At 39.9% G+C, this 15,013-nt stretch overlaps 1 protein-coding gene across 1 annotated transcript in view; it reads left to right on the top strand.

Annotated features, from left to right (window-relative positions):
- Window positions 1-759: 759 nt before the first annotated feature.
- Window positions 760-15,013, top strand: part of GRK3 (G protein-coupled receptor kinase 3) — a 55,882-nt gene continuing 41,628 nt past the window's right edge. Inside the window, exon 1 of the mRNA XM_085310295.1 lies at window positions 760-833. Coding sequence (XP_085166421.1) covers window positions 770-833 — 64 coding nt within the window. The 5' untranslated portion in view covers window positions 760-769. The remainder of the gene's footprint in view (window positions 834-15,013) is intronic.

Genomic DNA, 15,013 nt, shown 5'->3' with positions numbered 1-15,013 from the left:
ATAAGGAAAGACTGCCCCATGGCAATGTTCAAATATCTACCTGGGATAAAAACCCAGCAAAAGCCTGGTAACTTTATCTTGAGATAGTCTTACTTCTGTAGTGGCATGCAGCAGAAGGAACCATATGGAAATACTGTTGTTTTTTTTTTCCCCTATCAATCTTGCAGTATAAAAGTAGTCTCTTCCAGACTGAAAAGGTACTAGTGTTAGTATTTGCAATGAGAAAAGAGATTTTTTCTTTTTTTGAGTGTAACTCAAACCCCAAGTGTATTTGAAAAACCTTTTAAAAAGTAGTTGTATTAAGACTATTCATGGCTAATTTCATTCTAGTAAAGTGGTGCTTGGAATTCATAGATCAGGATTAAAATTTCATAAAATGATTTGCAGTGTTGAAATCTTTGAGTTAATGGTGTGAAATTAGTTTAGTTTCTTTCCTGGCCTGTMATCTAAGGAGTTGTTTTGTTTTTGATATCTTTTACAATATAAAACTGTGATTGTGGCTTGACTAAAAGCCTGTTAAGTTAATGACTGCAGTTCTCTGAACTCTCCTGGGCTTTAGCAAAGACCATAGGCTTTGCCTGTTGTGGTCTGAGTTGATGGAAGTAAATGGGTAGTGGCATCTGCTTGTGCAGGAATCTGTTACAATGATGTTTCATCACAGTGATCCTGTTCTCCCAAGTATATTAGAGTTCCTTTAAAAAAAAAAAAAAAAAAAAAAAAAAAGGTTTCAAGTAACTTTTTTTTTCTTTCTTTCAGTATCCGCAGTGTTATGCAGAAATATCTTGAGGAAAGGGGTGAATTAACCTTTGACAAGATTTTTCATCAGAAAATTGGTAAGTCATATTTGAACAAAATGTTACTCATTCATATATTTTCAAGATTGGCTTGCCTGCTACTTCTCAGTAAAGGATGCTGAAGCTAAATACTGTAGATAGTCTTAAGAATACAGTAATATAGACAGGACTTAATAAAATAAAGATGTTGAATAAAATGAAATGTTGTGAAAAGGAAAAAGGAGAAGCCAAGCAATCTGTCAACTTAACTTCAAGTTCTGGAAAACTGCTAGAAAAAAATACGTTTTTTGCAAACATCTAGGAAAAAATTTATTATTCAGCATGGATTTGTCAACAATAGGATATGTCAGACCAGTTTAATTTCTTCTTTCACAGGGTAATAAGCCCTGTTGATAAGGGAGCAGTAGTATAAAAGATACCACGTGTTGTCTTTACCATCTCACATCATTTTCTTGCTAGCAGCATAGGTAAATGTGGCCTAGGGGGAGTGGGCCAAATTGTGAGGATGTGAGGAACAGTGCTCGGTGCTTCACTGTCAGACGTGGAAGGATGTATCCAGTGGGCTTCCGTGATTCTGTGAAGAGTGGGTCAGAGATCGGTCAGTATGCAGTATTTTAATTAACRGTGTTAGTGTTGGAATGGAGAATGCATGTATTCAGTTGTGTGCTGAGGACTACAAACAGCATTACAAAAGATTACGACAAACTGGAGAAGGGGATGTGAAAAAAAAAAAGATTTCTCTGTAAGAGCAAGAACTATCTTCTACACATGCGGGAGTAATTAGTTACAGAGGAATAATTAGGTACACAAATACAGGATGGAGAACCACTGTCAGATAGGCATTTTTAACAGACTTGAATGCTAGAGTGAATTATAAGCTGTGATATGTCAACTATTCACATAACTTTAATATAAAATCAGGATTGTACCCTGTGAGGCGTGTGAAATAATCCTCCTTTGGCAGAATGCTATGTCCAGTTCTGGCACTGGACTGCAAAATATACATGGACCTGCTGGAAAGAGTCCAGGAGAGAGCAGCAAGAACAAGCAGACCTTATTTAGCAGTCTGCTAAATATGACCTATGAGGAAGTATTGAAATAGAGTGTTTCGTAGGTTACGAGAGAGAAAAGTGAGGTCGAACAGTCTTCAAAAAAATAAAAAGCAGTTGCAGAAGTTGTGAGGTTAATCACAAGTTAAGCTGCTGGAAAACAGACAAAAAAATATGAAGAAATATTTTAATGGTAGCAAAGCAGTGGAACAGATGTCATGAGGGCTTGTGGTATCTCTGACCAGCGGACGTTTGAGAGAGGGCTGCTGTAGGTCTGTTCGGATAGTACGACTGCTCCTTCCCTGAGACATGGGCACGGGGTCATAAAACGGAGACTGGAAAGACTTMAAGGTGTCAGAGGGTCTATTCCTCTCTGAAACGGGGAGGGTTAGAGTGGAGCGAACCCTTGGGAGCGAAGTACCCGCCGTGCCCTGGTGGGGTCGAGGCCTCCCCGGCCGGCCGGCGGGGCGGCAGGGCCGGTCCCCGCTGCTGGCTGCAGCTGCGCTCGGAGCTCCTGGCAGCCCTGAAACGTGCCGCTGAGGAGGCGTGAGAATACGTGTGGTGAGAGATTTGAGTGTTGCCAAACTCAAGTTAATTAACGGTATCATAGGTTGTCATTAATAGGATTCATAGCTTTTTACAAAGGAGGCTGTGGAAATGCTGTTGGAAAATTTGTGAGACTTGTATATACGTACTTCAGATTATAGACACAGGCTCCTCTTCAATTACTGTAATTTGTGTATAAAAACTGTGATTTCTTATATTCTGACCAGAAGTTTTATGCTGTATATTACATAGATATTTCTTTTGTGCTGACATCTTTCGATATTTGCCTCAGTTTAGCTCTTTATGCTGAATATTAATGTATTGCTAGTGCACAGGAGTAGCAAAATAAATAAGCAAACTTTTAAGCAACCWAATAAAGGCTGACATTTATTGCTACCACACAGAATCAAACAAGTAAATGAAACTTTAAAAAAAAAAACACACTGTTTGTATGTAATGGATATTTCTATTTATATAATTGAATACTTTTCATTAGGAGGTTGTTTCAAAGAAAGTGAAAAATATTGCAGTTATTTTGGTAGGTTATAGCAGTTACAGTTAGGTAATTGTAGCCATGGAAGAAGTGAAGGATTTAATCTGTTTCCACATCTCCTGCCCCAGCCTCATTAACTACCAGTATTAGAACCTAGTATTAATTTCATTAGAAGATTGGTCTTTCCCCAGATCTTGAGATGCATCGTCAAGAGGTGCAGAGAACATATACTTCGCCTTGTTTTTCCTCTGTGCTTAGCATAGTCATAGCTACAAAAACTCTCATTCCAGGGATATGAGAAGGTTGTCTGTAATCGTTTTGTTTGGCTACTTCTGAGGTTGTTTTCTCCTGAAGAAAGCTTTAGAGTGAAGGAAAAAAAGGTAGAAGAGAAATGTGACTATTCTTAACAGAATACTTTCCATTACATTGAAAATATTGTATTTCCTTACTGCGGTTGTTCATTTAAATTTTATTGCATTTTCTAGCCTGTTCTTTGTCATTAAGTTAGTTCTGTTTCCAGACATTAGCATAATTGCTTGTGGTAAAGTACCTTCAATTTTAGGCAGGCATTATGCAAAATGCTGTGAAAATAAATATGCTGCGGTAAATAGAAAGAAAAAAATCACCTTTTCACTCTTACTATATTTTTGTATCCCAAGGATATGTAGAGGCTTCAGCTAGTGTTGGACTTTAACCTGCAGGTCTGTGGCCAACATATACAGCAAGATGACAGTTGTTATTCTAAGGAGTTTAAATCAATTCTTAGTCAAATGTGTATCTTCTTAAGAGGTATAACAGCTGAGATCATCTTCTCGCTACTGGCTCTTCCTATGCCTTTATTTTATCAGTTAAAGAGCCTTCCAGTATACAATACTTTCTCCCTGTGTAGTAATTATAAAACTTGATCAGGCTACGTCTTTTATTCTCTTTGGTAAGTGATGTAGATAAGGACTGTTAAGTTTTCTTCCAGACCACAGATCTTTCTTACAGCTCCATTTCATTGTTTCTCCTGTTTTTCAGTATCCTTCTTTCAAATGTGAAAAACGTGTTAGTTCTTTGGTACCAGTCTTTCTGATATCATGTAATGAATCATGTAATTAAGTAACTTTTTTTTTTATTCCTATTGAATGTTTTATTCTTAATGTGTCTRGTTGTGGTGCTAGTCCTTTCAGCTGTGTTTATCCACAGTGAACTCTTAAATCCCTTCAGGATCAGTGCTTTCCAGCTCTGGCCAGCCTTTCCACCCCCATCCCACCCCAGGTACATGACTGCAGAGGATCTCATGGGCTTGTGAACTGAAACCTTCATTCTTTCATTTGGGCTGAAAACAGTGCAGGAAGCTCCGTCAGGCTGCAGTATGGCAGTACCCCCTTGGGGGTGATAATGGTCTTGAGACTTCATAATATTTGCATAAACAAACCTCTGTCCTCTTAATTACATCATTTTCTTCATGAAGGCAAATAAGTTGCTCTCTTCACTTGAGAATAGCATGAATATTTGCAGGATTGATTCTCCGAGATGTTCCTCAACTCTGTAAGACTGATCTGTTGAGTTACAGAGGACATGGAGATGATGCAGCCAGCCAAAAAGTTGCCATGCCAGCATTTATACTACAGCCAGCCTGCTGTTCCCAGCATCAGTTGCTTCCTCTGTGACACCAGCTTCATGGGGAAGTACAGCATGTGTCTAAGCGGAATGTGTAACCACCTTAAGTAGTTTTCTTTTTACCACATCCTGTTTGCTACATCACCAGATTATGTGTTTGCTTTAGAAAAAGGACATTTTCTAGCATTCCAGTATTTGTTTAGGTATAATTTATCTATGGAATCCGCTCATCCACTCACCTCATTACTGGCTTAAAATTGTATTTGAAATTCTTTGTGCATTAGGTTGTACTRCAGGAAGAGCATGCTTGTGAAAACACTGCTTTCGGAGAGCCGTTTTGTGATCTGTCCCAGTCTGCGTGTGCAGTAGGAGTTGTGCTGGTGTAAGCGCTGCACAGCCCTCAAGGTGGTACCCCTGGGCAGCCAGGGTAAGGCCAAGGTCTTCTGCAGCGGACACGATTTATAAGTATTCAACATAATGAATTAGATCACATTATTTCTTTAAAATAGGTTTACTGTAATTATTACAGTTGAATCCTTTGGAGCAAACGTCAGTTACCGATGAGTCTTACAGACTTTCAGACAAATTTTATGTACCTGGCAGATGATGAATAGTATGATGTTGGCTTAGAACTTCTGAGACTTGAAGGTAAAGAATCTTTTAACTTCAGGTCATGGCCTAGGTTTACCCCAGGGTTCTCCGGCAACTCATCAGAAGCTGATGACACACGGCAGTTTGACTGCGCTGTTCTCAGACTCTTGTTTGTTGTAGGGAATTTTGTGTTTGGGTGTTAGTGAAAAGTTAGAATAGAACATATTTTAGCTGTTTTGGCAGCTGGAGGTACTGCWATATGTATTTTTCACCTTGTTTAGTTTCTCTTTACCTCTGAAACCAGATATAATTTCTGTTTTATTTTCTTGAAATAAAATGCTTGTTTAAAAAATGTCATAATAAGTTGTAAACATATATTCTTTTTCCTCTTTACTTCATCAGCTTTGGTATAGTGGGGAATGTTCTTTCTTGGATGATTCATTTAACTTTCTTTTGTATCAAATCGGCAAACTCCAAGTTGCAGGTCTTCCCAACCCAGGGTGAGCATATTGCCATCTGTATCTGAGCTTCTGCCTACACACTGATGCCTTGTTAGGGGTTCTCTTGCATCCTYGCTGGTCCTTCTACACTACTGAGGCTAAGTATAGCTAGTCTGGGTTTYGGTAGCTTTTTAACTGAGTTTTCAGAGCAGATAGATAAGCATTTGATCTACTTTGTAGTTACTTCTGCACAAGGGGCCTACAGCTGGGGGAGGGACTTTCCTATGCGCCCTGCAGTCAGAGGGAAATGTGCTCCTGACAGTTTGGGCTGTTTTTTCCTCTAGCTTCATCAGTGAGCRCTTTCTGCTGAAAAACTAGGGTGAGAACAGCTTAAAAAAAAATTAGGGCAATGTATCATGCTTTCTTTTGCTTGTTTTTGTAGTATGGACCCATCATATTTCATTACTGCAAAATGTTGATGCTAATGATTAGATGGATCTTGAGTTAAAATCTGTTGAGAAAAACATTGTTGCTCTTCCTCTTTCTGTTGTGCAGTATGGCAGCACAACACATTGCACTCCCCTAGATACCTAAAAATAACAACCTTGAAAAAGTAGCTCCCTAAAGCATTATTTAAGCTATTGTTTAATTTAAGCACAAGATCTATGTGGCATTGGCATTTGAACTAATTAAATAGTCCTCTGAGGAAATAACAGCAAAAGAGTAAAACTTGGTTGGGAGTAAAGAAAAGCACTAGCGTTTTCAGCTATTAAATGAACAGGGCACGATGTAAAATTTGTATTAATAGATTTTATTTCTAGTCATTTCTGGCCACCGATGATGATTTTAAAGTCAAATGCATATGCGCACAATAGGAGAAGGGCATGTAAGAAGAGGGAGGGAGCTGTGCAGCCGGTATTCTCCCCTCCCATGTCCAGCTTAGCTCTGCAGGATGTCCGGGGCTGCAAGGAGCCGGCGGAGAAGGGCTGGTCCTGGCGTGTTTGTGGCATTACTGTGGGAGCCCCTGGAGGGAGGTGGGCTGGGAACCTCTTCTCCTCTGGGAGAGGGAAAGCCAAGAGCAGAGGGGGCTGCACAAAACCTGTTCTGAACAGTGTGTTTAAAAGCTGAGAAGATTTTTGGAGCAAAAAGTCATTTAGGGGCTTGGCACATATTAGCGACTGATGTAAGATGTTATTAACAATTAAAAACGTTGTGGTCTTGGAGTTCTTTCTCGGGAGTATATGTGAGACTTGTATCGTAATGGTTATCCTCTATTACAGTTCGTTGATATTAAATAAGTGTGCAACTATGTAACAGGGAAAATAAAAATTTGCTTTGTGAGATTTTCTCTAAGAGCCAGAAAACCATTTATTCAGGCGTGTTTGTTTTGGGGTTCTATTTCTGGCCTGGAAAAGACAGCTGCCACAGAGAAGTCGGACACCATCAGAATTAGGAAGTAACTACAGTAAAGAAAAATGATATTTAAAATGTTATGTTGAGGCTGATCTTCTTCTTTCTCTTGTTACTTCTTATTTTTAATTCAAGTTTAGACTAAAACCTGGATTGTGGATGATTTACGGGAATCTTTTCTGAATCTATTGAGCTCAGGCTTCCTTGCACATCTTTGAAACATGGTTCATATCATCAATTAAAAACAAGACGAAATCCAAACCACAAGTAAATGTCAGAAACTATGTGATTGTAAACTGAAACAGAAACTGTTAACGTAAGACAATTTTACTATGGAGCTGGTCTTTTAAAGTGATTCTCCACTTATATCAGACTAAAGTATGTACACTGACAGAGAGAAAATCAAAATAAACTTGGAGGTTTCTTACAAAAATCATTTCTTTATACATTCTTTCACAAAATTAGTTTTAAAAACTAGTTTTCATCTCATAATTTTATTGGAWGCTACATTTCTCTGCATAATTTTTATTTTGTTACAAAGTAAACATGATATTTGCATGAACTATATTGCAGATCATTTAAATGGACACTGATAAAGCTGCCTGCTGTAGACTTTGTGTGCCTTTTACCTGCAGGCAATTTTTAGGTGTCTGTCTGTGTCAAGGGCAAATAGGGCTGAAAGCCAATATAAAAAATGTATGTATTCATTCTGGTTTTTCTAATAATGAATAATTGAATATTTCTTTGTTGGAATACAGTCTGCTATGCTCCGTGGCCTTTTTTTTTTTTTTTTAAAGAGGAGATGCAGATATTCTGTTGTCTGGTTGTCTGGTTTCTCAGTGGAGTTGCAGGTTTTTGACTGAGCTGTAAAAAAGGCAAAATATATATCCTATAGCCTAACTCCATATAATGGATAATGTGCACATGCTGATACATATTAGCATTCATATACAGTATAGTTCTTGGAAGATTTAAGTCATAGGGAGAAAATAGTCTTTATCTCAGCACAGCAGTGTAGTTTCACAACTTTGGGGTTAAATRCTCAAGAATTCTAAGCAGACTGGAAGCTTTGAACTCCAGAAGCAGGTTGTTGTAGGAGAGAAAAGAGCAAGTATAGATAAGGAATTATAAATTATCTGAAATAATTTCATGTGGATGTTTCTGCTTTTAGGTTTTCAGCAAAAYGTACATATTAGCCAGTAAAATGCAATGCAGTTTTAACTCAGTAGCTCTGTATACTTTCCCCTTGGAAGCATAAATGTAAACTGATTCCTTTCAGATTATTTGCTCAGTCAGTCACCTTGCAGCTGTACACCTTGTGGCTGCTGGGGCTTCGGAATGGTCTTCTGCAGCAGAGGGGCCCTTGGAGTTTCCCGGGATGGCTTTTGGGGCCGCGTGCGTGCGAGATTGCCACCTAGCTGTGCTCGAGTCCATCGAGCTGAGCTGAGCGGCGATGGCAGTCGGCTGCAGGCCAGCTGTGGGGTCGATGGCGAGTGACACGCAGTTTGGAGCGCTGGTAGGCTTCCATGCCCTTGGAAAGGTCTTTTTGCAGATACTGTAAACAGGACAAGGGTCAAAGTGTAGATGCCAATTTTAGGTGAACTCTAAGACCTTTGTGGCTTGCCAGATCCTCAGACCATCCAGGARGGGTTATCAGTTTGGAAGGCTTTGAACTAAAATGTTATAAACACATCCTGAGTATGTTGCAAAGTGATTTCCATACCAAGCATAACATTTTTTAAATGCCTTGTTTGCTCTCTGCTTGCACTCCCTTGAACTTGCGGAGTTCATCTCTGATGTAATATCCTACTTGCATATACAGGAGTGATGCAGGATTTCCCTCTTGTCTTTTCTTAGTCAATCAGAAACAGTTGCATTCCCATGGAGTTTTTCATCTGTGTGTCTTGAAACAATTCACAGACTAATTAAGCATCAGAACACCACTRTGAAATAGGTAAATATTAATTTTCCAAATCTGTAACTTGGCATAATAATAGTTTTAATGAAATTTACCTGCATAGCTGTGAACTAATAATAAACAAACTGTAGTCTTGCCAGTGCTACTCATTCATCTCAGTGGGGTAACTCAATAGTAACAGGAGAAGACCTCGGATCTTTGTGCCACTAAGGAGAATAAGTAGAATGTGGACTACTGAAACTCTGAGTCCTTCTAACTTTCAACAGTGGTCTTAAGTTTTATCAGGTCCTAGAAATTTGCAGAGCTGACAAGCTAGAGAGCTCTACCTGCCAGTCACCCACAGTTACACAGCTAGTGACACGGATATTTGCTGTAAGCCTTTCAGATGTTTTATAGTACTGTACTTGTATCGGTCCTGTAAAGGACACCTGCATGACCGAACCTGCGGCCCCCTGAGGATTTCTGCACATCTGCAAGGCTCTTGCTGTGAGCGGCGTTCAGTGCCCTGGCAGGAGGTGACTAATACGTGGTGTAGGGACTCTGAATCCTCAAAGTCTGTAGGGGAGCAGAGCAGTGCCCTTATAGGGTAGTTGCTTCTCGGTTTCCTGGCCTGTTTCCACTGACAGTGTTGTGTCCCGCCGGTGCGTTTGTAATGCTCTGCTCTCAGATGTGTGCTTGTCTGGGTGGTGCTTGGACAGGTAGGGTCGGGAGTGTGGAAAACAGTTTCTGAATGTTTCTAGATGCTTCACTGACTTCTACTGATAACTTCTTTGAATAGAAGGGGAAAGTTTGAAGAGCGCTCTATCTATTTCTGAATCTGCAGCTCTCAGCAGTTTTTTCTTCCAGCTGCACAGAGCAGACCAGAGAGAGGCTTTAAAACTCATGTAGGAGAATCATCTGTGCCTTATCRCTGTTCTTTCAGGGGTTTTGCTCATTTTTACCTAACTAAATACGCTGTGTATTTACTAACTATGTACTACTGGTTTGTGTTCTGATATTAGCCATAGCATAACTATCTGCCTGGATGCTATTTTAGAACAGTTTGATTCTTTACAGTCGTTACATTACTAAACAGTACTTGCTAAGGGGAGTACTGACATCAGAGATCTGTTTAAAATACCTTCCTGTTGTAAACATGTTCCACATTGTCATTAAACTATCCTCTTGTCCAGCCTTAGCCCCATTTTGAAGGAGTCCTTTCTAAGCAGTGGTTACAACCAGTTGCATGCGTTCAGTTTGCCTGTTTGGCCTTTTCTCTTCCTTCTTCCTCCCAGCATACTTCACTTACATGTTAAATAATATGTAACAGTGATCTGTGCCTAGCCCAGGATGCTTCAGAATAAGTGGTGTGTTTTTCATTATTAGGGGATGTTGCCTTGCATTGTTTTAGTAATTTTTAGAAGTTGTATCATTGGTCAAGGAAAAAAAAAGCTCATGTCCTTTGTAGAGACGGAATATGTTTGTGATGTGGGGAAGGACCTGTTGCAAAACAATAATGGCATTTTCAGCCTATATGCTTGTGTGGTTTGGAGGTTTTCTATTTCCTTGTGAAAAAAGAATAAAAACTCCAAGTTTTACGTGTTTCYTGATGACCTCTAGTGAAGGCGTTTCATCACATTCTTTATAGTAACTGACTGACTGAAATGAAATGCTTCTGTTCTAAATATGTAGCTGTTTGTTTAAAAGTTAGAATATTTTTACATATCTTCATTTAGCAGTATTAGTCCTAAGCCTTTCAGAGGTATTTTGTTTAATGTAGAATCCTTTTTTCTTTCACCTCTGTGCTGAATGCCTTTGATATTGAGCTTTCAATGTATGTGTAGATCTCCTTTAGTTAACTGTAATTCTGCACATTAGGGAGAACAAAGTATGAAAGATAGCTCTGAACCACATTGGATGCGTAAGTTTTCCCCGTTCAGTTCTCTTCATGGGTTAAAAAGTGATTTGTTTTATGTTCAATATTCAGAAGTACAATTCATGAGCATCTTATTAATATGATACGTGTTTTTCACCGAGCACCGAGGCAGAGTCCCAGTGGCAACTGCAGTGGGTGAAGCACAGACATATATATTTTTTTAATGATTTACAGCTGCAAGTTAAAAATAGAGCACATTTTCCTTTTCTTTAGAAATGCTTTTATCATTTGAATTGGTGTGCTACCATTTGACATCTTGACAGCTGCTGCTTCTGCCCTTTGAAAGTGCTAAACTCTCTGCTGCTGTCAGTGGAAGTGGAAGGTAGTTTGCAGAGTGCCTTCTCATTTGAAATGTAGATCGTGTAATTTACCTTGAGTATTTTGCTCTAAACTGCTCTTCTGGGCTTGGAGTGGAATAATTGAATGCTCTCCATAAGTTGTTATATTAGCTCCTTAAAAGTCTCTACCTTGCAAGCCAAAATTGAAGCAGATTTGAATCAGAATCTCTAAGTACCCCTTGATGTCTGAAACGCGTGGCTGGGTGGAAGAGTGCAGCTCTTGTGTGGCTTTGTGCTGGTCTCGCGCAGAGTTTTTGAAGGCTTGCACAAGTCTAACAGTTAGGAAGATGGCTGRCAACGACAGTTTTAATGAGTGGTTAGTGATTCCCTTGTGTGCAAAGCCTGCTGGAAAATACGGTTGGAAATCAGGATTTTCTTTAAAGACGCTTGAGAAACTTTCTTTTTGTCTGTGGTTTATTTTCGCGTAATGATTTACAGGAATCATTAAGCAAGCTACCTCGCTRCTTCCAGACTCACTTGTGTTCAGTTTGCTCCTGCTCTGGGGAGGTTGTTCTCCTGCAGCCACCAGCGCTTTCTTGTCAAATATAATTCCTTCTTCTCCGCTGCTCTTTCCACACAGGGTTGTGTTTTAATTTGTTACGATACATTATTTTAATGAAAAGTGAATGTATGCAAGGCTCTGTTAGGAAAACAGGTTAAAGACAAACGACTCATTGGAAAGAGAGGTAGTGAAATGTGTGATGCCGCCCATGCTGCGAGGCTTTTCATGGCTTTGCACGCAGACAAAGCTCCCATTCCTATGCAGATGAGTTTCCCGGCTAGTAGCGAGTCTCTTTGTTCCTGAAAAATTGTTGGTTCTTGTCATTCTGGAGCTCTAGGTGGTCTTAATTATCCYGTGCTATGGCAACTGAGTGCATAAATGATACAGAACAAGATTTTGAACTTGACTGGATATTCTGCAACAACCGTAGGTTGGTTAGAATTACCGTTTTTATGTGGTTTAAAAATAATAGACCTCTATTCCTAATTCTGTGGGTCAGAAACCCAGATCTCTTACTGATATCCATGGTGAGCTTATTGCATTATTTGAGACAAATGAAATAAAATGRGATAAAATGCTAGATGTTATACTGGGTGGAATAGTCTTGGAATTTTCCAGCAGAAAAGACAAATACGATCCCCATTTTTTATGATACAGGCTCTCTATTGTACAAAGGCTACGGATTGCGCTGTAGAAGCGTATCTGTATTGTTTCACTGAGCTGTAACAAGAGCTTGCTTCCAGCTGAAGATGATTTCAGGTGGGGCAATTCAGTTTAAGCATAAATATTTATAATAATTTCGCTGTAGGGCCTGTGTTCAGTTTTGCCGCTACTCCATGGCTACGGTGGCGCAGYTCCCTTGGGAGCGCTGCACGAGCGCTGTGCGGGAGGCAAGGCGCGGGTGCTCGTGCTGCCCGCCTACGTCTGCCAGGTCGCCCTCCTCCAGCTCCTCCGTTCTGTTGTCCAAATCCAGCCAAATAAGAAAGATCAGGTGCCGTCTTAGAGGGAGTCAAGAGCGAGACCTGTAAGCACCCAGAATAAGGCAAGAACGCTGCGCTGGGCGGTTGGAAGCCGCGGCGGGTCGAGGCGAGGAGCGATGCCCAGGCGCGCGCTTCGGCTGAAGCTGCTGCCAGCCGAGAATCGGAGCCTCCAGCCCTAATCCATAGGGAGCAAGTYGTAGTGATTCCTGTGCATTTGTAACTACTTATTTGTTTTTCATTATTCAGAATTTATGTACTGCACGTTTTGATAGGGCTTGGAAGCAGCTTGATATTTTTGTTTTCTAATTTGCTATTTTGTCTACTAGAAAGGGCCTGCATCAGCATTCTGGACCGAATTCAGGTCTGCTCTAAATAGATTCAACTTCCTTTCAATCAGTGACATTGTAAGTACTTTTATCAGGGCTAAATTTGTCTTTTTTTAGCTGTGCTGTGTCACCTAGTGACTTCTGTTCATCTCTTCTTTAATAATATTTTTATTTACTCCTTAAAAGGGTGTTTGAATCCAATACTAATAAAATCCTGGTTAGGAACTGAGTAGTTTTCTCTGAGATTAATTTTATTTTGAAGTTCCTCATTAAAATATTTTTTGACTATTCTCTATTATTAATTGATGTTCTGCTGAAGAACATGAYACAGCAGCATGAACGAAGAGCTAAGCTTTAAAATATCAGGACGTCAGCAGGACAGAATTGGCCCTGGGGCTCAGCGGTGGTTTTGCTCAGGCTGCCGTCCTGTTCGTGACGATGGGCAGGAATACACTGGTATTCWTCATTAGCTTTTCATTAAAAATCTCGCTTTAGTAACGCTAATAATAGGGCAGGAAAAGTATAAGCAACCTTGAAACTTCTGAGGCTTGTGTAAAACTGGTGTTTGCGGAGGCTTGAATTAAGAATTTCGTAGAAGCAGATGAGATGCGTTAAGCGAATAAAGGTGGCAGGCAGGGATGGTGTGGGCAGAGGTCTGGGCTGGCGGGACCCGGGCGTAACCGTGGCTCTCCTGGGCCGGCAGACGCCTGCCGAGAGACCGGCAAGGGCGCCCCGCGCCGAACCACGTGGGCTTGTTCGCTCTGCTATAATAAAATAATGTCAACTGTAATCAGCTTGTAAACATAGTGTCACTGGCCAGGTCGAGTTTAATAGAATTGCACAGGGGACTGACTAGCTGTATTTCTGTTCTTGGCCCCAGCTACATATGCCCAGAGTCTGGCAGTAAGAAATATTGAAGGAAATAAAATCCAGGCCTTATTGAATTTAGAGTGAGTCTTGGCATCGACTTAAGAGTCAAGATTTCATGCAAAACTTTGAAATCAAGTTTAAAAAATTTAATTATTTGAGATAAAAATTAAAGTTTTTTGGTTTTTGGKTTTTTTTCTCCAGCAGAGAGGAGCTGACCTTTTCCCCTTCCCTTGCCTCCCCCTAGGCTTGCGAAGCTGCCCATGTTTGGTGGGGGGATGCTCTCTGGGAATGACCCTGCTAATTTAATAGTCCCCAACTATCTCTGCTGAGTCTTCTGGTGCTCAGCTCACCTTGGATAGCTCCTCATCTCTTCTCGAGTATCGATTTGAGATTGAGCTTCAAAGTTTAAGCTTCTTTTYTTATCCCTCTCTGAAAGACATTTTGTCTTGCTTATTGGGTTTATGGCAATTAATGGCATTTGACAAACTAAGCTGTTTAGGATTGTCCATAAAAACAAAATAGGAAAAAATTATTGCCCAGAAGATGGGGTATGAGAAGATTATTTTGAAAGCAGAGGCTTGGAGTTAGCTGTTCTGACACACACGTGTATTATTGATACAATCCATCACTTTGATGTTGCTAGAAAAGCTTAAAAAATACCTTTTTTTTCTACAGATCCAGTTGTTGTATAAATTGTATAGAATAGAAGAAGAAAACTTTAAMGCAAAAAGCTGTCAACATCTTTATTTCATATGTAGTTGCTGGTTTCTTTTATCTGTTACTTACACTATCATTTTTTAAATTCCTCCTTTGTGTTCTTTGTCTTATTTTTCAGTGCGTAGTTAACTGTGCTTATTGTGCTTTTCATCTGTTCTACGTGAACTTCTCAAAACTACTGTCACTTATTCAATGTGACTTCTGTCAACTAGTTTTGCTATTATCTGAGAGCTGCAGTTCCTGGCTGATAATTTTTCACTCCATCTAGAACACCTGTAAGAGGAGAGCTATCCTTAATGCTGCAATGAGAATGCAAAATCCCGTATTACAACAAGAGGACAAAACAGAAGTGAGAGCATTATATTCTAATTGGAATTGTTGTTTGAATTTAGGGCACAGTGGAAGGACAAAAGTTTAAGTATGCTGATCACTGATGTCATTGATTCTATAATCAGACCAGCTGTAAAGGCAAAAAGAGAAATGAGTATTATGTTTGCATTTGAAGTCAAGCTGTAAAAG

Source organism: Rhea americana, unplaced genomic scaffold (assembly GCF_003343005.1).
Source record: "Rhea americana isolate MKP2758 unplaced genomic scaffold, rheAme1 scaffold_315, whole genome shotgun sequence".
In the NCBI taxonomy this organism is placed as follows: Eukaryota; Metazoa; Chordata; class Aves; order Rheiformes; family Rheidae; genus Rhea; species Rhea americana.
The sequence above is the reverse complement of the archived record's forward strand: the minus strand, read 5'-3'. Positions and strand labels throughout refer to the sequence as shown.